At 36.5% G+C, this 24,729-nt stretch overlaps 1 protein-coding gene and 1 pseudogene across 4 annotated transcripts in view; both read left to right on the top strand.

The window, feature by feature from the left end:
* Window positions 1-24,729, top strand: part of LOC102912650 (connector enhancer of kinase suppressor of ras 2-like) — a 410,055-nt gene that overhangs the window by 374,115 nt on the left and 11,211 nt on the right. For 3 of the 4 annotated variants that reach the window (XM_042269133.2, XM_042269132.2, XM_076562981.1), the window contains 2 exons: window positions 11,630-11,694; window positions 13,211-13,311. In XM_042269133.2, coding sequence (XP_042125067.2) covers window positions 11,630-11,694; window positions 13,211-13,311 — 166 coding nt within the window. Of the gene's footprint in view, window positions 1-3,833; window positions 3,968-11,629; window positions 11,695-13,210; window positions 13,312-24,729 lie in introns of those variants that run through there. The other variant, XM_076562978.1, reaches the window with a different exon arrangement.
* Window positions 3,964-4,597, top strand: LOC102911365 (ubiquitin-conjugating enzyme E2 D4 pseudogene; annotated as a pseudogene).

Raw genomic sequence — 24,729 nt, 5'->3', positions numbered from 1 at the left:
GAAAAAAACATGCCATTATGTTAGTATTAAGACTAATTCTTCTTAAAATCATTTATAGTTGTCATTGTAATTCAAGAAAAAAATTTACTTTAAAGTAGAAATTGGCAAACTGAATATAAACATCATATGAAATTGCAAAATATTTATAATAGCCAAACATATTTTTACAATATAATAAAGTTTGATATCTACCACAACCTGATTTCAAAACTTTATATAAAACTAATAAATAAAGACAATGTGGTATTGATAGAGAACGGAGGATGTAGGTCATTTGGTCAAGTGCTTGCTTAGTATACAAGACGTACCCCCATTTGATCCCCAGAACTATGTAAACCAGGCATGGTTCATTTATAGTCGTCATTGCCTATAATCTCAGAATTTGGAGGCAGAGTAAGGAAGAACAGAAATCGGGGTCATCCTCTACAGAGCAAGTTTAAGGCCTGCTTAAAATACATGCAGCCCTATGCTTGCATGCATGCATGTACACACATACTCACACACCAAAGAAAAGAAGAAAAATAGGATAAATTTTTGTAATAGTGGGAAAGACAGATATTTTATAAAATAATATAATCACAACCCACAAACATACTGACCAATTGGACCATTGAAATAAAAAAAAATCTTATTTTTGAGTGATAATAATTAAGAAAATTAAAACACAAACCACAGAAGAAAAAGTATTTGCAAATCATGTATTTAAATATGCTTATATCCAAAATACACAAAGAATTCTCAAAATTCAATGAATGAATAGAAAAATTAGAAATAAAGGATTTGACCTAATATGTGGTTATCAAAGACATTCAGGTAATAATCACAAAAAATAATTTCCAACATCTTTCAGTCATTGTACCACTTACTAAACATGGTCAAATTTAAGAGAAAAAAAAAGCACTGAAAATTCAGACTGCTATTGAAAGCACAGAGTAACTGGAATATCCACACATTGCTGCTAGAAATGGAAATGCTGCAAATTATTTTAGAAAGCAGAAGTCAAACATGTACTCTGTACATGATCCAGCCATTCCAGCTTGTGCAATTGTCCCAAAGAAATAAAATTATATGGCTGCACAAAGCCTTGTAAGACAAAAGTCTGATGAGTATGATCTGTGAAAACCAGCTTCACCTTGACATAATATGCCTTAGGCAATGAAATAAGGCTCCCTTTGTGGCACTAAATTTGTGTTTCGATAAGATACCACTTTGAAAGAATACTTGTATGATTTTTTTGTTCTTAAAATTTTGACAGTTCATTATCCACAATGAAAGTATTATAGTGACTATGTAAAGGAAGAATATGCCCTTATAACGACATGCTAAGAGAGGAATTATGTCAGATGAATGTTAAAGAGGCTTTGAACTATTATTGAAGGTTTATCAAATGAATAATACAGTGTACCCCCACTTTTTATTTTTATTGTGGTGTGCTGTTTTAGTGCCCCTGAAATGTTTCTGAGCTGCAAGTGAGGTAAACAAAATAGAATTGAAATCTTTCTCTAATTCCTGCCTAATATAGCCTCAAAGACTAGAATTAGTCTTTGTATAAATTATATTATTTGATTTGTAACAAATGCAAGCATCATCCAGGAAATATTGAATGCCTAGTATATAGTAAATAATAAGAGGACAAAAATGATGAAGGCCCTCTCTCTCATCAAAAATTGATAAAATAGGTTAAGAGGATGAATATTTTTTTTAATTAGTGAGGCAGTATAATATATGCTGCAATAGAGATGTGGAAAGAAGATCAGTTCTCCCTGGAGAGGACTGAAATGAGGCAGCACAGAAGTTTAGAATTTACCCTACAGGAGATGGAAAGTTACTGAAAACTTATAAGCATCAACTTTGGTTGTGATTGATTTATGCTTAAAGGGGATCATTCTGCATAATAGTATTGAAGATAGATTTAACAGTGACAAGATTGACAATTATGGTTCTAGCCACTAGGGAAACTGAAGAATTATGAGTTTGAGGTAAGGCCAGCCTGGACTACATAGACATAGACAATTTAACAATATTTTGACTTAAAAATATATAATTGGAGCCAGGTGGCAAATGATTCTATTTTAACTGAAGTGAGTCACACTGAAGATGAAATACTGTTGTATATAGAAATGTATATTCCACAGACATGATCACGAAAAGGATCTGGAGAACATGACCACATTTTCTCCTTTAGAGAACTCAAATAAAATTGGTGCTCTTAGTATCCCACCCAATAAAAATGATTAGAATTTATGTCTTCCAATTTTTTGATAAAAATTTCAATCTCATCCTTATCAGAAAAAGAAAATTCTGGAAGCTAACTTCAAAAACTTGCAGTGTTATATATGTTCCTTTAAAATTTAACATTTATGACAATAATATGAATAGTTCATTCAGAAGTGCAGAAACAATGCTCACAGATCATACAATAAGAAATTTGGAGAAGTTCTTTTCAGTGAGTTAGATGTTTTTATCTTAAAAATAGAAGACCCACTCTGACAGCCATATCCTTTCCTTTATAAAGTGTTGTCAAAGTAGTGCTCTCCTAAATCATTTGGATAGATATTAGATGAATAGTTCTGCAAGAAAAAAATGAGATTTTCATAACTAAAGAATAACCAGTAAAAGTGGAACTCTGACCTGATATGTGTACTATAACAACAAAAATTACTAATTATTTTATTAAATTACTGCACTCAGTTCACCAAAATGAATTGATACACCTAACACACCAATGTAGCTGGAGATTTCTCCAGTCCCATAGGGGCCCACAGCCACTCAGACCCAAGTAAACACACTGAGACTTATATTACTTATAAACTGTTGGCCGTGGCAAGCTTCTTGCTATCTAGTTCTTATATCTTAAATTAACCCATTTCTATTAATCTATACGTTGCCACGTGGCTTGTGGCTTACCAGTACTTTATATCTTCTCATGGCAGCAGCAGCTGGCAGTGTCTCCTGACTCAGCATTCTACTTCTCAGAATTCTCCTCTCTGCTTATCCTGCCTATTCTATACTTCCTGCCTGGCTACTGGCCAATCAGCGTTTTATTTATCAATAAATCAGAGCAACACATTCACAGCATAGAGAAAGACATCCCCAGCACACCAACATATTTTATGGTAATTATTTGGCTTTACATTTTTACATATATAATCAATAGCTATATTGGAAACCCTGAAGGAAATACAGTGTTGTATGACTATTTTTGTTATTGGAACAATCATTCCAAACAAACAAAACTGTTTCTATAAGAACAACTAAAGCTCATAAATGCAGGATAGAAATAGGGTTTAGTATTTTCCTTCTTTCTTTGTTCTTTCACCATCCTGTTCAATGGGGAACTCTTAGAAAATTAAAATGGTTAATTCAAATTGATTTTGAAATCTTCAGAACAATAACTACCAGAACATTACCAAGATACATATATTAAACTTGCTAAATTATTTAAATTAGAGAATATCATTGGGAATACACATAGAGGTAAGAGTCTATGTGACTTAAACATATAGTGTAGAGAGAGATTATGATAAACTCATTATAATGGAGAGAGAACTCATTGAATTGATCTTATTTATTCTGGTAACTGGGTGAAGGGGTGCATTGTGTCCAGAGAATAAGCACTGAGTGAGGCCTATAGGCAAGAGTGCCTTCTGCAATTTTCCACTGTTCTAATAATATTGGACACCTGCACCCATGTTCACCCTGATGCTGACCCAACATTCCCCTCTGGTACATGCAATGTGCCAGGTCCTCACATCTTCTGTGGCCTCACAATGGACCATTGCCAGTTGCTCAGGCACTGGAGGTGGACAACTAGAGTCAGGGTCATTAGCAAGAGCTCTGACCCCTCTGAGCAGCAGTGTTTTCCAGCAGTTGGGTGGCCTGCAGGCATCACAGCCTCTGCACAACAGTGGATTTTCTAGCTCTGGACAGCACATCAACCAAGACACCAAGATGCAAGAATCTTCAGGTACAGTCGAGAAGCTGATGTCTCTAGCCCTTAGCCCTCTCTCTACCCTATCCACCTTCCTTGGGAACCCAGTCGAACCCTCACTGGAACCCAGCCATCACCCTAACCATGTGCCACCCTGGGTTCTCTTAGCTGTTTAAGCCCTAGTATCACCAAAGCCATCTACAACTTGCCAGACCCAGTACAAAGGACTGGGGACCATGGCTCTCAAGCGTATCCAAAAGGAGCTCTTGGACATGGTTTGCGATCCTCCAGCTCAGTGATGGCAGGCCCTGTGGAGGAAAATCTGTTTCATTGGCAAGCAACCATAATGGGGCCTGAAGACAGCCCATACCAGTCCTTTCCCTGGCCATCCATTTCCCATCAGATTACCCATTCAAACCACCCAAGATCACCACACAAATTTACCATCCAAATATCAACGAGAAGGGAAGCATATGTCGTGACATCCTGTGATCTGAGTGGTCACTAGTACTGACAATTTCTAAAATTCTCCTGTCTATCTGCTGCCTCTTGTGTGATCTGAACCTGGATGATCCATTGGTTCCTGAGATTGCAAAAGTATACCACAAGGACAAGGAAAAATATGATAGACTGGCTAGAGAGTGGACTGAAAAATTTGCTATGTGATTTCAACGTGTAATCCCGTGGCCACAGTAATAAAAGCAATGCTGGTGATTCAGTTAATTGGTTGTCTTTTGCTTATTTTCTATGGGGTGAAACTTTCCTCATTCTTTTGAGCACATATTGCACATCTTTCAAACAGGCAAAGGTAGAAAGGGGAGAGACAATGGCATATAGAGGAGGTGGTGGGTGGTGGAGGGAAAGGATGGGGAAGGGGGTTGGTGGAAGATAGGGAGCAGGAGGGAGGTGATATGGGAAAGAGTTATATGGGGAAATGTGTAAGACCAGTTTCAGTTATATTTGACTAAAACATTTCCTTATTGATTCAGGATTGGCAAACACAGAAGAACAAATGATGGATTTAGTTGACAAAATCAGTTCAACCAACCAGTGAGGGAAACATTGTGAGACATAATCTCACTACAGATCTCATACTGGCCTTGCTCTCATAAGATAGCTATGCATGCTCACATCAAATAACCTATCTTCATGCCTCAGTCTTCCGACTTCTGAGATTTCAGGCATGAACCCCAGTGCTGAGACCCACTGGGAAGATATTTTTTGATTTTTTTCATAAAAACACTTAAATAGCACATTTTGTTGTTGTCATTGTTTCTTTTTTGAAATTCCTTGCATAATTTAGTTCCTCTCCATTGACAAAGAATAATGACAAATAGATCATAGAAGTAAAACTCGATTAGAGATTACCAAAAAAATGCAGATATATTATCCTTAAAACATCTCTGATCTAGTTCTATAAATACTTTATAAAAGTAATATATTTATATGAAATAATTGATCAGTTAGGGTCAAAAAATGTTTTTTTTAAAAATAGTATTTATTATTTTAAAAATGTATATATTATCTACCAGAGTCACCAAAAAAATTATGAAAGAAAATTTCAAACATATATACAATGTGGTTTGATTATATCCACCACCAGTAGCTCTTTCCAGGTCTGTGATGATTCTTCCAAAATGTCTTCCTCCCAACTTCATGCTCTCATCTTTTTAATAGCCCACTGAGTCCAATTAGTACTGCTCATATGCACATGGGTGTAGGACTATCCAGTAGGGCATGGGCAACCTTTCAGCAGTCACAGCCCCAAGAAAAATTACAACCTTAACATTCAATTTATGCCACTAACTCCTCAGCTAGGGCTGGGGCCTTGGAAACTCTTCCTCAGTTCATGCTGGAATTTTAACTGGATTAATCTTGTGCAGGTCTCTGGCAGGCAACAACAGCCGCTGTGAGGTCATATATACAACGGTCATGTCATATTGAGAATACATTTCACAACTGTCCTCCCTATTCTCCAATTTTTATATTCTGCCCCCTATTCTGAGAGATTCTCTGAGCTTTGGTTGGGAGGATATTGACCCTGCTTTGGCTGAAAACTCACAGTCATATATTCTCAGCATTTTTATTATGAATCTCTGCATAAACCTCTACCCACTCCAAAAAAAGAAGAAGATATTTCTCTGACAGAAGTTGAAAGCAGCAGCAGGGTAGTGGTGGTGGCACATGCCCTTAATCCCAGCACTCCAGGAGAATCTCTGTGAGTTCGAGGCCAACTTGATGTACAAAGTGAGTTCCAGGATAGACTACAAAGCTACACAGGGAAACCCTGTCTTGAAAAACCAAAAAAAAAAAAAGTTAAGCACAGAACAAGTATATGCAAGTATATGGGTATAACCACATATTTAGAAGACAGTTTGACAACCTGACCATTTAGTACAACAACAGTAGTTTATTCCTCCTTAGGACCTATAACCTCCCAAGACATGGGTTTTTGACAAGGTTTATGAGAATCTCTCATGAGGCAGGCCACAAAGCTAATCAAAAAGTGGTTGGTTACTACCATGGCCACCATACTACTGTTGCACCAGGGAGCACATTTTGCCTCACAGGTCAATATTGTAGCCTTCCATGCCCAGTGAAGGTAAAATCATTAATGTCTTTTCTCCCCCAGTAGCTGACTGCCTAACACCTTCCAGCAGTATTGAATCTAGCTAGCACATACAGAGTTACCTTTCCAGTTGGAGATTGATATCTGTAGGCCAGTGGGAAGATACTTAAAAATTAGTCTGTACAGTTCTAGTAGAGACAGGCAGAGGGAGGGATGTGCCTGGATTAGAGATAAAGATCTTTATTAGTCATGACCCTGCAGGTAGAATGAGTTTCACTCAGGTCAGTTCCCCTCACCACCTCTAAATTCAGGAGAGAAGACCAGATGAGTACTGCACACACTGTTTTTGTGCTGCAGTTGAGAAGCCAGTGGTTTTAGGGGCTGCTGCCAGGCCTGCCCAAACTTTGATCCAGTGGTATACTTTCTTATTAACATACTCAGGCAAAAACTTCTCTACACAGGAGGAACTGCTATCTTCCAAAATATTTAATTTATTTAATATTTATTCTTCTCTCACATATTGCATCTCAACTGTAGTTGCCCCTCCCTCCTCTCTTCCCAGTCCCTGCTGTCCCCTCTCCCCCAGATCCACTCCTCCTCCTTTCCCTTCAGAGAAGGTCAGGACTCCTAGGGATATGAACCAAACATAGCATATCAAGTTATGACTAGGCACAAACCCTTGTATCAAGGGAGGACAGGGCAACCCAGTAGGAGGAAAAGGGTCCCAAAAGCAGGCAAAAATACATTTTAATGCTGTTTTAAAAACAAAGAATATATTCGATATGACTCATACCTTTTAAGAATTTCGCTTTATAAACCCCAACACAAGTTTTGCATTTATTTTGAGTTTTTGTTTACATTTAATAATATTATTCAATAAAATTACATTATTAAAGAACACTTAGTATGCCTGTAAGAACATTTATATTTTAAAGTTTAAAAATCATTAGTCCAGCCGGGTGGTGGTGGCACACGCCTTTAATCCCAGCACTCGGGAGGCAGAACCAGGCGGATCTCTGTGAGTTCGAGGCCAGCTTGGGCTACCAAGTGAGTTCCAGGAAAGGGGCAAAGCTACACAGAGAAACCCTGTCTCGAAAAAAAATCAATAGTCCAATAAAATACTATTAGAAAGTATACATAAATCCCAGAGAGAATTGCAGTCTGATAGTGTTATATGATTGCATCTACCTGGGCACAGAAGAAAAGTTTTCATGAAAATGTTAGTGTTTATGGAAAATTCCTAATTCCATTAGAATTTGTACACCTATGGATGAACCCTCAGTGTAATAAACAAATTTCTATCATATTGACATTTGTTCCAACTTTAGAAGTCCCTATACCCTTTAACAGTCACAACACTGTTTAAAATTTCAAAGATTCTTCTGAGACTTAAGGTAGTCTCTTAACTGTGATCTCTTATAAAGTTATAAAATAAGTTACATATTTCATTTTATAAAGGCACAGATTAAATATCCCCATTCCAAAAGGGAAGAATGGAGACATTGCAAAGAAAGACTAGAGAAAAGAAAGACAAAAAAAAACTAGCAGGGAAATTATCCAATGATGGAGTGCCATGTTCAGCACCTGGAGCTCATCATCTATTTGTCTGGGCTCAAATGTGTTCCAGTAACTGTGCCCTTCCTTCTCTGCCACCTAGGTAAAGCCAGCTCTACTCCTCCTTGCTTCTTTCAGCATGCCTGCAGCATATATCCCATGAGTCTGTTATCTTCAGTCTCTGTTGGAACTTAGGCTTCACATTTACCACTTCACCCAGTGTCCTCCTTGCAGGGAATCCAACAATATCACACACCTCCTGGCATCAGGACTTTCCATATCCTTGGTAAAGCTTTGACTCACTCATACTTTTTATGTCTGTAAAACAGGTACCTATAGATGATGCTGCCAAACTCTACTGTCAGCTCAAGATATAGTCTAGCCCCTTATTGTAGGTGATCTTGTCTGAACCTGGAAAAAAAATACATCTCTAAGCAGTTATTTTTGAGCAAGGTACTCCTTCAGTAGTATTCTTAATTCAAGCCTGTTCCTTTAAATGAATTTGCAATTCTATAAGTTGAAAGCTTCAAGAGGTGAGGTCTTACACTCTCTCCTATTTCAGTACAGAGTTCTAACCACACTCTTTGTCTCTGCCCCCTGCCCCCTCCTGTGTGCATGTGAAATGGGGTTTCACTTTGTAGCTCTGGCTAAACTGGAACTCACTATGTAGGTCAGCCTGGCCTAGAACTCACAGAGGTCCATCTACCTATCTTTGGTTCTTGAGTGCTGCTGGGATTAAAGGCTTACACCAGCACACTCTGGATAGGTTTATCCTTATTGTTCCAATCAGTGTAACAATTAAAATTTCTTTCACTTCTGCCTTGTCAGAAACTTTAAATGTGTCCATATACCTTTACTCACTAAACTGCACAAATATGTTTCTCATTTTTGTGCTGTGGGATGTTCTGTAGGTCCTGTGGGAGCCCATTCTCAGGTTCTTTGTGGCGTTACCCAGCAGGTCCGTATAGAGGATGATTAGGACCATGGGCCTGAGTGCAGGTGTTTGAGATGGTCTGCACTTGGCTGTGCTGGGGGATGGTCTGTATGTCAAGTTGCTCTGATTGGTTAATAAATAAAACCTGATCGGCCGTGGCTAGGCAGGATAAAAGGACAGAAAGGCAGAAGGAGACGCTGCAGCCGCCGCAATGACCAGAGAGGCTGCAGCCGCTGCCATGACCAGCAGCATGTGAAGACGCCAGTAAGCCACCAGCCACATGGCAAGGTATAGATGTATGGAAATGGATCAATTTAAAATAAAAGCACAGTTAGCAAGATAAGGACAGTTGGCAAGAGGCCTGCCACGGCCATACAGTTTGCAAGCAATATAAGTGTCTGTGTTTATTTGGTTGGGTCTGAGCGGCTGTGGGACTGGCGGGTGACAAAGATTTGTCCTGACTGTGGGCAAGCTGGAAAACTCTAGCTACATTTTTGTGCCTTACTTATGGCCTTTTCTCACACTAGACCTGGATAAACAGCAGTCATGCCATAGCCTGAATGTTATCCTATCTTTAAATTTCCTCTGCCAAACAAATTAATCCATTACCTTTCAGAGCATAGGCAGAATGGAGCCAGATACTTGGCTAAAATGTTAACTGAGTGGCCACTTACAGTTCCTGAGAGAGTCCTCCTTTCTTCTGAAACCTCATGAGCTGAGTGAGCCTCTGCTATCCATGTTTCTCTTTGTATTCTGAACTCCCACCAGATTGCCCCATGACGTTCTGTTTATAGCATTGTAGGGTTTCTTTAGCACACAACCAAGCTCTTCCATATTCCTCAAACAGAACATTTCCAAAGGCCTACAGACTACATGGTCAAGTTTAGCACAGCAACATCCCCATTCCTTAAAATCATATTTCTGTATTAGTTGGTTTTCTCATTGCTAAGACCAAATATATGACAAGAAGCAACTGAGGGCGCACCGCTACAGGCGGTGGTGGCGCACGCCTTTAATCCTAGCACTCCGGAGGCAGAAGAAGGCGGATCTCTGTGAGTTCGAGGCCAGCCTGGTTTCCAGAGTGAGTTCCAGGAAAGGCGCAAAGCTACACAGAGAAACCCTGTCTCAAAAAACCAAAAAAAAAAAAAAAAAGAATCAACTGAAAGGAGGATCACTTTATTTTGGGAAGAGTTTAGAAGTCCATCATGGTTGAGAGTCATGGCAGTAGGAATATGTGATATCTGACATGTTGCATGTCAGGAGTCAGAACAAAGAATGTCTGAACCACAAATCTAAGGCCTTCACCAGAAACTCACTTCATCAAGCCAATCTTGACCCGTAAGTGGCCACTAGTCACAAATGTCAAATACTAGAAAATAAGAGGGAAAATAAGAATTTCAGTTTTATCTAGTTTTCTGTTTACATGGTTTCAAGAAAATAATTTAAAGTTCTATGTCATTTTTTGTGCATTTTGAAATTTTTAATAAAATCTTGATATTAGGATATGTGACTGTAAAATATGAATAAAATTTCTATCCTCTTTACTATAGATCATTGATTTAATAGACAACTCTGTAAAGAATATGTAAGGGGTTGAATGCAACTAGTTAAGGAATTATTCTAGACAGAAATTTTAAAATTATAGTCTGTCACCAAGAAACAGAAATCTGTATTGTATATGTAACTCATCAATAATAACCTTTAAAAGACAATAGTCTCACAGTATCACAATTTTCACTGTTATAGTCCAATTCATAGTTAATAATTATGTTGTCTTTATTATTTTGCTTAAAATTCTGTGTTTTTAATATCAATTCACATGATAGTAAATACTTGGGGCTAAACAATGGAAAATTTTGAGATAGTCATAATTAACATACCAGGAAGGCAATAGTGTTTCTGGTAAAAGCATTTAATAGTCTTTACAATTCAAACTGGTTACTTCTACCTTTCTCTGTTTGTACTCACATACCAGTTCCTGAATTTCAGTGAAATCCATTAGGAAAAGTTAAACTTGTATTTAAATTAGTAGATGAGTGATGGTCTTATTTTGTTGCTAGTGTAGGCATCTAGAGACATGCCTTTTGCCTGGTAAAAATTTCTCAGATACTATCTAATGAAATCATTACATACTTTTAGGTTACTAGTACTTAGCATAACTTTAATACTATGATTCATGTATATTAGGAATAAGAAATTATGACTTAGTTTTACATTTTCATATACCATCATGCCACTTCTAATTCATCTTGAAATTTTGGCCATAAATATTATTGGCATATCAGCAATTTATTCCCTTATTGATGATGTAGCTTAGATAATTTGAAATATTCAGTGATGCAGCTTTATTTTATGTCATAATGAGAAATGCTTCTATAATTATTGTGTTTGTCTCAAATAATTATCTTCATTTGTTTTAGTTCTAGTTGTGGCTGTATTAAAAACTTCTTCCTAATGGGAACTATTATTTATAGACACCATTGATATTTGATGTGAAAGTTTTATCTTTTGAATTTTAATATGTTTCAATGAGAATAACAGCAGTTCTTAGCTCTTGTAAATATCATAGTTACTCAATAATTATTGGATGTCCTATTAACTGATTCCTTCTCTCCCCCAACCCCCCTCTTTATTTTTTCAGTTGGATTTGTCAGATGTTACAGCTAGCACTTGGTTCTTCCTTTGGAGATGCAGCTGCTAATGCAGGTAATGATTTCAGAGTTCCAAATACTTATGCCACTAAAATGCATAAATAGGCCAGGTAATGGTAGCACACACCTTTAATCCTAGCACTTGAGAAACAGAGGCAGGTGGATCTCTGTGAGTTTGAGACCAGCATAGTCTACAGAGCAAGTTCCAGGACAGGCAATGTTACACAGAGAAACCCTGTCTTGAACCACCATACACAACAGCAAAATAAAAGCAAAAAATATTATTTAAATTTAAATGATAAATTTATCATTATCACAGCTTTCCATACATGATATCACCTAAAGATTAGCAGAATTTTTACTATATAATGTATTTATCAAATACAAGACAATTACTATTCAAATATTTATTAAAGAGTCATTGAATAGTATCAAAATGTTTTTATTTCTGAAACTTGGCTGAAACTAACATATAGTAACAAATGAAATATTACATCATGCTTTAGAGAGAAAATTGGCTTGTTATATCTGGAAATGGGGATTTTATAGGTACAACTTCCTTTTATATGCTTACTACTTTTTTTCTTCAATGACATATGATTGAAAGAATAAATAAATGACCTGTTCACTAATGAATCATGAATATAGTGTATAATCATGTCTATGCTCTCATGTAATACTAAATATAATTGTATAATTGTATTCTTTCTAGTTGAAAAAGTTGATAATACAGAACATTACCTAGAGATAGATATTCAGTTCCCTCCAAAATGAATAAATATGATTTAATCATTTCTGGTTATAGAGGAATAACTTACAATTTTCTTGAGACCAAGGAAGCAAGAATCATCTTGAAAATATTGTCATGTATATTTTTCCAATAATTTTTAAAAATATCTCATATAATCTGATCTAAAAGTAAAGGAAAAAGAATAAAGTTGGGAAAGGCTTATGAGCAAAAACACATATATTTACTTCTTTGCTTATTCCTCAACAAGCAATAAAAATTGACTTAATAAATTGTAATATTTGCTGATAATCAGTTACATTAAAATTTTACTGAAGAATTTGAGCATTGCATGCTTAGAATGGAGTTCATTAATATGAATAAATAAAAAATAAAATTACTTAAAGAGTTATTCCAGATAGCTAATTTTTTAGGGACTATTCTGCCAACGCACAGAAGCACAGACATACTCAATAATGAAGAGTAGGAAGCACAAGCTCTCCATTCTTTGCTCACTACTCACTACTGTTTGCATAGTTGAGCTCAATCCAATTGTCTTAAATGAGCTCCAGCAAGCAATATCAGTATATAGTAAAAATCCTGAATGCAGCAAAATCAACAGCTATATAATTAAAATGTCAAGACTAGTTGAAGACAGTGGTCTGTGTATACACTAAATAGGCTATGTGATAGAAGGGAAGAAAATAATAATGTTTATTTTAAAATGTGTTATATTACCTCTATTCAAACTCTAACATATAGGTAATGTTATCATGAAATTTCCCAATCACCAAGTTTGGTGATAATAGAGTCTTCAGATTCAAAACCCTATGTTTTCTTACAGAATACAGACATGTGAGTGCTAAGCTTTATACAAAATGTGTTACGGCCTTGAAGAGAAACTTCCCTGTGGTTTGGTGTAACTTCTGCCAAGAAGCAACTACCGTAAGTAATATCACTATCTCAATATTGATTAAAAGCAGTTAAATTCAGAAAACTCAGACTTTCTATTATTTAAAAGTATAGTCAGCAGTGGAAAAAGGTATATTCACATCATAATTCGAAGATTCTATATAAAAATCCTTTGTGTGAAATATTAATTCCTGTCTAATTGTAGAAGAATACATAGAGGAAAAGTAACAAAAATATGAGGAGAATTTCCCCTTTCACTTTGCTGTCCTACTTACTGTAATTAACACTGGTTTGATATGTGGACATTGAACATACTAGTTTTTATCTTTAACTATTGAAAGGATGGTGTCAAGCTAAGTTGAGCATAATAAATATACTTTCAGATAATAAAATTATTAGAATATTATTTTAATTAGTTTACAAAAGAATCTCAGTAGTCTATAGCTTCAGGTAGGTTTCTTATTATTTTCTTGATGACTTTGTTTTACATGTAAGGGATTTTTTGTTTATGTGTGTGTGTGTGTATGTGTGTGTGTGTGTGTGTGTGTGTGTGTGTACACCACAGTGCTTGTGTGAACATCAGAGAATATTTCTACCCTGTGAGTCTCAGAATTGAAATGAAGATGGCACACTTGGCAGGATGCACTTTTACCCATTGAGCCTTCTCTGGAGCCCTTCCTTCACATTTTTAGATGCTATATAATACAGATTTTAGGGAAAAAAAACTGTAGTAAACTAGATATAGTAGCTCATGCCTATAATATAAACACTTGGGAGGTGGAGGCAGGATGATTGCCACAAGTCCAGCCTGGGCTACATGGTGAGTTCCATGTTAGCCAAGATACATTGTAAGACCATGAAACAAGATGGAGGGAGGAGAAGGGAGAAGAAGGAAGGGAGAGATAGACAGATGGAGGGGAAGGAAGGAACAAGGAAGAAAAGAAAAAGAGAAAAAAGAAAAAAGGAAAAGAGAATGAAAGAGGGAAGGAAGGTATGGCAGTTTGAATAGGAATGCCCCTCCCCCATAGATTCATGTGTTTGAATGCTTGGCCCATAGGGAGTGGCACTATTAGGAGGTGTAGACTTGTTGGAGTAGGTGTGGCCTTGTTGGAGCTAGTGTGTCACTGAAGAGGCAGGCTTTAAGGTCTCATATATGCATAAGCCACGCCCAGTGTGACAGTCTCCTTCTGCTGCCTGAAGATCAAGATGTAAAACACTCAGCTCCTTCTCCAGCACCATGTCTGCTTATATACTGCCATGTCCTGCCATGATGATAATGGACTAAACCTCTGAAATTGTAAGCCAGCTCCAATTAAATGTTTTTCTTATAAGAGTTGCCATGGTCATGGTGTCTCTTCACAGCAATAGAAACCTTAACAAAGAGAGAAGGAGATAGAGGAATGAAGGGAGAGAGAAAGGAAAGAAGGAAATGGGGAGGAAATAAAGCAGAAAGAAAAAAGAAAGCAATAATTGAATTATGAAAAATGGCACAACCAAAACAGCATTGTGCTGCTAGAATCCCAAATTGGCTCAACTTCGCAAGAACAGCAAATGTAAGACACCTACCAGAAAACTGGTAGAGGAATCTGAATTTGAAATATTTCTAACATCCATAATTGTACTTCCCTGCCATTGCCCTTAGGATCAGTCTGACAATGATACTGTGTGAAAGCAGTAAGAGCTCTGAAGGGGCTAAACCCAGCCCAGCTGAGTCTATTGGGAAAGGAGAGTGTCTCTGCAACCATGGACACTCCTCCACAGGAGGAGTAATGGACCCTAAAATTGAGACATCTGCAGTGTTCTTTCCTTCCAGCTATAATATAACCTTGCAGAGCAAGAAATACATGATATTTTGGGAAGGTCATGACAAAATGTGGAATGTTGCACAGCACAAAGATATAAAGAACACACCCCAAGCTGCACAGACCATGGAGGTAGCAGCAGAAGTATAAGAAAGGAATCTGAAGTTGAGCATTCTCAACATCCCCACCGAAGTTGTAGCCTTTCATACCTCTAGCCCACATAGTTTCTTTACTCTTACTCTACTCCTTCTTATTCCCTTCTTTATTACTCCCTCTTTTCACAAGTTAAATAGTGATACTCTTAGTTCTAAAAACAAACAAAAAAAGCACTATAAACTAAATTTTCCCAACTACTACCATGTTCCCTTATCTCTAAAATTCAAAGGGGACATAGATTAAGAGAACAGTCTCTTCTCCTGCAGCTAATATTGGGGCTGCTGTCATATTCAGTGTATTTGTTACTGTGTTTGGCTTTCTCAGTGAATAAAAACCCAAGTGAAGACAGCCCACATAAAAGAAAAAGACTAAAACAGTGAGCAAATGAGGAAAACTACAGACCAGAGAGACTATACAGACCAACAGATATGCAAAATACAACAAAGAAAAGAAAAGCCTATGACAACACTCCACACAAGCCATGGCTTCTCAGCAGCAGTGAACAATGATGAGATAACTGAATGCTGCAAACAATATTTGAGTCATACTTTTAAAAAGGGATCAATAACTCTCTTGGTTGCTTTTCCTCTTGCTGTGATAAAAAAAATAGCCAGGCAAAAGCAATATACGGGAGAAAAGGTTTGTTCTGGCTCATAGTTTGAAGTTAAAACTCACCATAGTAGGAAAATCAAAGTAGTAGAGGCTGGAGGCATCTGAACACATTGCATCCACATCCAGAAGAGAATAAGTGTTTATGCCTATCTCCCTCTCTCCCTTTTATACTGTCCAGGCTCCTTGCCCAGGAAATTGTGCCACTCACATTGGGTAGATCTTCCCACTTCAATTAACCTAATAAAGATTATCTCACCCACAGGTGGGTCTAGAGATCCGCCTCTCAGCTGATTATAGATTTCATCCAGCTGACAATTGATATTAACTATCTGAGTTCTATCTCCAGTCAACCTGACACCCAAATGTAGTGGGTAGCTATTCCAGGTTTGACCTTTAAACACTGCCCCTAGAGTGACAGCAGGTAACTGGCACACCTGCCTATGACCTGCCCCTGGGGTATGGCTGAGAGGGAGCCCCTTAAGACTCAAGGTGCATATGCATTTGGCCCTTCTGGATACCTTGTGGTCCTGGAAGCTGGATGGGACACCAAGCCAGAGTTCTCCACTAGATGGTACCTCATCTCTCCTGGATCCTGCAACCAACCCCTATTGGTTGCAAGTTATCCCAGAAATAAGCCTCTCTTGATTATCAGATAAATTACATGGAATTGCCTTGTTAATTACAGTATTATCCATACCACTTCAGATTATAATCTTCCTTCATTGTACTACAGAAATTGCTCAATGGTTAAGAACACATGTTACTCTTGCAGAGGAGCCAGTTCAGTTCCCAGCACACAGTGGTTCAGAACCATTTGTAAATACATTTCCAAGAGATTCGATACTCCCTTCTGGCTTCCGCAGGCATGCAAATGTACCCATGCATACACATAAAATAAAATAAATCTAGAGCAAGCTTTAAATCATAATCTTCTACTCTTATCCCCACGTTCTTCTTGTGTTCACCCCATGTTCATCTCATAATATGAAAAACAATCCAATTTCATTTTAAAATCCAAAACTGACATCTCATCTCATCCGAGACCCAAAGAAATCTTGTAACTATAAGCTTCTATGAAATAAAAATGTCACATTCCTCCAATATACAATGGCACAGAGTAAACAAACAAGAAAATTTAGCATGACAAACATCAAATACCATAGCACCACACCAAGCATCTGGAGTTTATGATGAAATTGGCTGGACTACAAAGAGCTTAAGCAACCCTGCCCATCTAGATCTGCTACCTGCAAAAAACTCCACTCCATCCCCCAGATTTCCTCAACAGACATCCATCTCACAGTCCTGTGAGCTACAATATTCTGGGATCTCCATTGTAACTTAGGATTCACCTTCATAACATCACAAAATGGTTTCTCAGAGATTGCTTGGAGATATTTCAACACTGCCACACATTGCTTAGTTGCACTTGTACTCTAAATCATTGGAGCAGGACTCCATGATCCCTTTAATCTTTTGTCCCCCAATTCCTGCAAAATCAAAACCATGTAGATGCTGCTGCCAAGTTCTGCTGCCCATTTGAGATATAAGCTAAACCCCCTTGGGTCACAGCTTCTGTGTGCTGACCCTGAGGAAGCCATTCCTTGTGCAGTTGCCTTTGAGGAGCAAGGAACCCCTTCAGTTTAAGCGTTCTTCCTTTAAAAGAATTTAGATCTTCATAATATGGAATCTCTGATGGTTGTGATTTGGTCTTCAGGACCTTTACTGTCATCTCAGTCTATCATAGAAGGTTTCTATTTGATGATGCCTATCTCTTTAAAAATAAAAGTTGCTTTCTTGCACCAGCATGAAGGTCTCAAGGCTTAAAATTTCTTCTGCCAAACAAATCCATTCATTATATTCAAATTGAACTTCACTGAACTTCTTAGGATGAGAGCAGAGAATGACCAGATACTTGCCCAAATTATCACATGCTAATTTTTGGTGGAGTCCTTATTCTCTTCTGAAACCTTGTAAGCAGGGTCATACTTTTCTCAGAATTTTTGTCTTCCAAGATTCCATTACACTGGCCCATTAAGCTTTTCTAATATAATTCTAAGGGCTTTTCAAACCCTTCCACAATGTTCCAACAAACTAGTTAAAAAGGAATAAGGACCACAGTTATGTTAGCAATGGCCCCATTCCTGGTGCCATTGCTCTTCCGTCTGTCTTAGTTGCTCTTCCTGTTAGTGTGATAAAAATACCCTGACAAAAGCATCTTATTGGAGGAAATGTTTATTTGGGCTCACAGTTTAAGGTTACTGTCTACTGTGCTGGGGAAGTCATAGCAGCAAAAGCTTGACACAGCTGATCACATTGCTTCTACAATCAAAGAGCAAAAAATGATGAATCTTCATGCTCAGCTCATGTTATCCTTTTTATACAGCCCAAAATTCTGTCGCAGGAAATGGGACCATTGACAGTTGATGGTCTTCCCAATTCAGTTAACCCAATGAAGATAGTCACCTATAGGCATGCCCAGAGACTAACCTTTCAGGTGATTCTAGATCTTATCAAGTTTACAATAACCAAATAAATATATAATGAACTTAATTCAATGCCTAGACATGAAAATTACAAAAACAATTCACGACATTTAAGAAAGTTAACAGTAGATAGATTAAAAAGAATCAGTTACTTGGAGAAAAAAGAAACATAAGACATGGGAGGGGAGGATTCAGTGAGGAGACTGAAATGCTAAAAAAGAACCAAATAAAAAATTCACAAAAATGAATGAATCAATCAAAATTTTAAAAAAATAACTCTATTAACCAGGGTTCTCTAGAGGAACATAACTCATAGAATGAATATGTATGCATGTATGTACGTACATATTTATGTATGTGTTTGTGTGTGTATTTATGTATAAAAGCGATTTATTAGAGTGGCTTCCAACAATGGCTATCTTCCAATGAAAAGTCCAAGAAAGTAGTTGTTCAGACCACATGGCTGGATGTTGTGGGTGATCTTCAAGATATATGGGAATCCAGAAGAAGTAGACTCTAATGTCAGTGAAGGAACGAATTTGCCAGCAAGAGGGAAGGCCACTAAGCAAAGAGCAAGCGCTTCCTTCCACGATTTTTATGTAGGCTGCCAGCAGAAGATAAGGCTCAGATTAAAGGTGGATCTTCCCACTTTAAAAAAATCTGGATTAAAGATGGGCTATCCACTTTAAATTATTTGGTTAGGAAAACTCCCTCACAGGTATACCCAGTCACTTGGATTTTAGTTAATTCCAGATGTAGTCCAATTGACAACCAAGAATAGCCATTACAACAGCAAAACCACGATCAACAGATAAGATTAGGGGAGAATAATGAATTTTAATAAGAGAGGACAAGATCAAGACAATAATAAATACACACACACACACACACACACACACACACATATATATATATATATACATATATATATATATATATAAACAATTGACTATGACCAAAACTTCCAAAAAGTCTAGCATATGTTCCAGAGACTGATCCAAAGAATCCATAGGCTAGAAGGATCTGATATGAAGTCAAGAGTTTTAGACAACCTAGACAGTGAACTATATCTGAGAATTTCACAAACCTAGAGAGCTAAACAAATATCTAAGTACGTTAAACATCTTAAATTGTCCAATAGATGTGATCAGAAAAGAAACTCTCTACAAAATATCATAATCAAGATGTCAAAAATACAATGAAAAGATACAAAACTTAAAAGCTACAAGTGAGCTGGGTGGTGGTGGCACATGCCTTTAATCCCAGCACTTGGGAGGCAGAGCCAGACAGATCTCTGTGAGTTCAAGGCCAGCCTGGTCTACATAGTGAGATCCAGGACAGGCACCAAAACTACACAGAGAAAACCTGTCTCAAAAAAAAGCCTACAAGTGAAAATTGCAATTCATAAAGGCAGAGACATTAGCAACCATAAAAGCAAGGAACATATGGAATTATATATTTCAAACCCTGAACATAAATAATTGTCAATCAAGACTATTTTTCCCATCAAAGTTATCTATTAAAACTGATGGATAAATAAGAACATTTCAAACTGGTACAAGTTAAGATAATTCATGACCCACAAATACAGGAATGCATACATTTCATGAGAGCAGTGGATGAATAGAAGAGAACCAGGATGAAATTAATCATGTACAGAACAGCAAATTAGCAAATCCAATGCTACCAGGAAAGGATGAGAAAACCTACCAATAAACCAACCCAAAAGAACAGCTGATAAAAGTACTTATAAGAGCAAACTCTTCTCAACAATAATTTTGAATGCAAATGGCTTTAATTCACCAACTAAGAAACACAACTAAGAACTAAATGAATTACAAAATAAGTCTTGACTACATGTCATCTCAAAAAAAAAAAAAACCTCACAGAAACAGGAAATCAGTCTAACAAACAAATGGAATAACTATCCTTATATCTAATAATATAGACTTCAACCCCAAAGGACATAACTACCATGAATGTTTATGCAGTGAGTCTCAGAACCCCTGGTTTCATTAAAATTTCAATAGACATAATACACCATATAGGTTCTGAAATAATACTGGTGGGAGACTTCCAAATCCAGCTATCACATCTAGATTGATCTTCCAAACCAAAAATTGGCAAAGGAACATCTGAGATAAATTATACCACATAAATGGCCTAGGTTTAGTGGATATCTACAGAATAGTCCCCTTAATAGATAAAGAATATACATTCGCCGGGCGGTGGTGGCGCACGCCTTTAATCCCAGCACTCGGGAGGCAGAGCCAGGCGGATCTCTGTGAGTTCGAGGCCAGCCTGGGCTACCAAGTGAGCTCCAGGAAAGGCGCAAAGCTACGCAGAGAAACCCTGTCTCGAAAAACCAAAAAAAAAAAAAAAAGAATATACATTCTTTTTTCATAAAATATTTTATTGTTTTGTATGTAATTCTATATGTATAGCAATTATTTCTTTAGATTTAATGTGCTTTTAAAAGTTTTATGTAGGTGAGTCTGTGCTCACATACAAACTTAGGATTGCCTCTTCTCTGTAATAATTCCTATAAAGTATTCACTATAATTATAAATATTTCCTTATGAATATTCATACTAATTTTTAAAACTCTTATATTTTAAAAATTAGTCTTTAATTACTTTATAGCTTTTGTTAGGAGCACTGTATTAGACTCATATCTAAGTATTTTAACAATATTTTGTAGCTAGAGTTTTCCTGCCTGGCCCACAGTCAGGACAAATCTCTACAACCCACCAGTCCCACCTCCGCTCAGACCCAACCAAGTAAACACAGAGACTTATATTGTTTAAACTGTTTGGCCTAATGGCTCAGGCTTCTAGCTATCTAGTTCTTACATCTTAAATTAATCCATTTCTATAAATCTATACCTTGCCACGTGGCTCATGGCTTACCAGCATCTTCACATGCTGCTTGTCATGGCGACGGCTGGCAGTGTCTCTCTGCCTCAGCCTTCCACTTCCCAGAATTCTCTTCTCTGCTTGTCACGCCTATACTCCCTGCCTGGCCACTGGCCAATCAGTGTTTTATTTATTGACCAATCAGAGCAAATTGACATATAGGCCATCCCACAGCAATATTTTGTGAAAATACATAGAGAATTTTATACAATGTATTTTGATCATTTTGAGCCCAACAAATTCTCCCATGACTATACTCTCCACATTCCTGTCTACTACTATACAACTTTGATATTTCTCTTTTTTTGAATCTTCACCAAAAATCACAATCCCTTTTTTTGGCAAACACACACATACATACATACATACATACATACATACATACATACATACATACACACACATATATGCTTATTTTGGATGGTAAAAATGGTTTGGAGGGATCCTCACTGATATCTCTGGAATTTTTTCTGTATTTTTTTCCTTTATTGAAAATAGTTTTTATACAGTATATCTTGGTTATGCTTTCCTTTCTCTCTACTCTTAGTTCATCCCCACCTCCCCAGATCCACCCCCTTTCTGTCTCTCATTACAAAACAAACAGGCATCTAAGGGATAATATTAAAATAAGATAAAACACAAATACATCAGAATAGGACAAAACAAACAAAAAGAAGAAAAAGGCACAACAAACAGATATAGGTGCAGAGATCCATTTCTTCACACACTCAGGAATCCCATGAAAAACACAGACCAAAAGTCGTAATATATATGCATGGAACCAGTAAGGTAACAAAAGAGGAAAATTAAAATTAAGTTGTTGATGTTTTCCTTTCCTCCCTGCCTCTCCAAGCAGCTATAAAATGTCAATAGTTCCTCAGCAAGTGATAGGATTTCATGCTCATCTTCCACCCTCTATGCCTGACTGGAGCTTGGGCAGACCTTTGCAGGCTGTCACAGTTTCAGTGAATTCATATATGCAACTGTCCTTTACTATCTGGAAAACACAGTTAATTTGATGTTATCCACCACTTCTGGCTTTTACAATATTTCTGCCCTCTCTTTCTCAAAGATTCCTGAGCCTTAGAGGGAGGGCTAAAACCCATTTATGTATGGCTGAGCATGCCACTCTCTCATTCTCTGGACATTGACCAGTTTAGAAGTTTCTGTGTAAATTTCCATTGCATGCCATGAGAAACTTCTCTGATAAGGATTGATATACTGATCTATGGGTATAACATTGAATCATTGGAGAAGACACCAGAAGATGGGACTATGCATTCTTATCAGCAGTGCATAGAAACTTTTTAAAACTATATGTGTGTGTGAGTGTATACATACTATATATACACATACAATTATAATATGCATATTATATGCTACAAAGAAAGCCATAGCAAATGCAAAAAGAATAAAATAATTCCTTGCTTCTCATCCAAATATAGCAGAATCAAACTTCAAATAAATAGCAAGATTAACCTCAGAAAATACAGCCTACTAGGAAACTGAATGATGTACTACAGAGGAAATCAAAGGGGGAGTTCAAAAATATTGAATCAAATGAAACTGAGAGCACACCCTAATACAATCTCAGGCATAACATCAAGATAGTCCAAAGAAGAAAGTTTAGAATTGTGAGTGCTCACATTTAAAAAGAGTAAGAGAGATCCTAAATAAATAACATAGTGATGCAACTCAAGGCTACAGAAAATTAAAAAGTCAAACAAATGCAAACTATGGCAAGAAATAATGAAGATGATGGCAAAAATTAATACAGGCAAAAAACAGAGTTGGTTCTTTGGAAAGATTAACGAGATTAGCAAACCAAAACAAAGATACAGAGAAAAGCTCAAATTAATAAAATTAGAGATGAAAGGGGAGTTGGTACAACATAATCTGATTAACATGAATGTAGAAATTTTCAAAAAATTACTGATAAATTTATTTCAGAATCAAATTAAGGATATTATATATCTTTAGCAAGTTAATTTCACCCAAGGATGCAAAATACACAAGTCAATAAATATAATACAACATTTGAATTTAAGTTAGAAATCACATGACCTTGACAGACAAGAGCCATTTGACAAAGTTCAATATGTCTTCATGATAAAAATCCTGAATAAACTAGAAATTTATGAAACATATTTCAACATAAAAGCTGCATATAACAAACCTATAGCTAACATAACATGTTCATACTATAACATGAAAATTTTAGAGCATTTCAACCAAAATCCAGATTGAGATAAAGTGCTCACTCTCTCCATTTCGATTCAATATAAAGCTTAAAGTCTTAGCTACAGAAATTAAAATAAGACAAAGATATAAATGGGGATAATAGTGAGAAAGAAGATGTTAAACTATCTCTATTTACAGAAAACATAATACTGTTGAAAGACCCAAGGACTCTACAGAAAAAAGTTTTAGATTTGATAAACACTATCAATAATGTTACAGGATACAAAATCAACATGCAAAAATAAGTAGATTTTTATACATGCCAACAACAAACATTGAGAATGAAATTAAGGAAAACATCCCATTCACAATACCTTCAAATAAAACTAAAACAAATAAAAATTGAACTAAAGAATAAGATAAAAGACCTCTACAAGGAAATTTTAAGATGCTGAAACTTTTTTGAGAAAGACATTATTTGGTAGAATCACTTTCCATATTCCTTATCTGAAAGAATTAATATTATAAAAATGGGTACACTATCAAAAGTAAGCTATAGATTCAATGCAATCCCAATCAAAATTCTGGTGATATTTTCACAAAACTAAAAATAAGTAATCTTAAAATTCGTATGGAAACACAAAGCACCATACAGAGACAAAGGAATTATAAGGAGAAAAGGCACAGCCAGAATTATAACATTTCCTGTCCTCAAAATATACTACAGAACTAGAGTAACAAAGACAGCATGGTAATGTCACAAAGACAGATTATGTAGACCAATGCAACAGAATAGGGAACACCAAAGTAAACCACACAGCTATGTACATCTAATTAGTGACAGAGGTATCAAAAACATTACTGAAAAAAAAAGGGTAGTTCATTCAATAAATGTGCCAGCAAAACTGGGCACATGCTACAGAAGAATTAAATTAGATGCACACTGAAAAAAAAACACAAATTCAAAGTGCATCAAAATTCTAATTTAAAATCAGAAACACTGAAACTGCTCATGTAAAACATAAGGAAAATACTTGAGGCATAGTTACAGGCAACAACTTTATGACCAGAATCCCAATAGCATAGTAAGTAAACCCAAGAATTTAAAGGATTGCATAAATTTAAAAATCTTCTGCACAGCAAAACAAATTATCAACAGAGTAGAGAGACATGGTATAGAAATTGGAGAAGGTCTTCACCAGATATATTTCAGACAAGGAGTTAATATATAGAATATATGAACTGCCAATCAAAAATTCAGCCAGTGAGCTGAATAGACAGTTTTCAAAATAAGAAACA

This window comes from Peromyscus maniculatus, chromosome X, assembly GCF_049852395.1.
Source record: "Peromyscus maniculatus bairdii isolate BWxNUB_F1_BW_parent chromosome X, HU_Pman_BW_mat_3.1, whole genome shotgun sequence".
In the NCBI taxonomy this organism is placed as follows: Eukaryota; Metazoa; Chordata; class Mammalia; order Rodentia; family Cricetidae; genus Peromyscus; species Peromyscus maniculatus.
The sequence above is the reverse complement of the archived record's forward strand: the minus strand, read 5'-3'. Positions and strand labels throughout refer to the sequence as shown.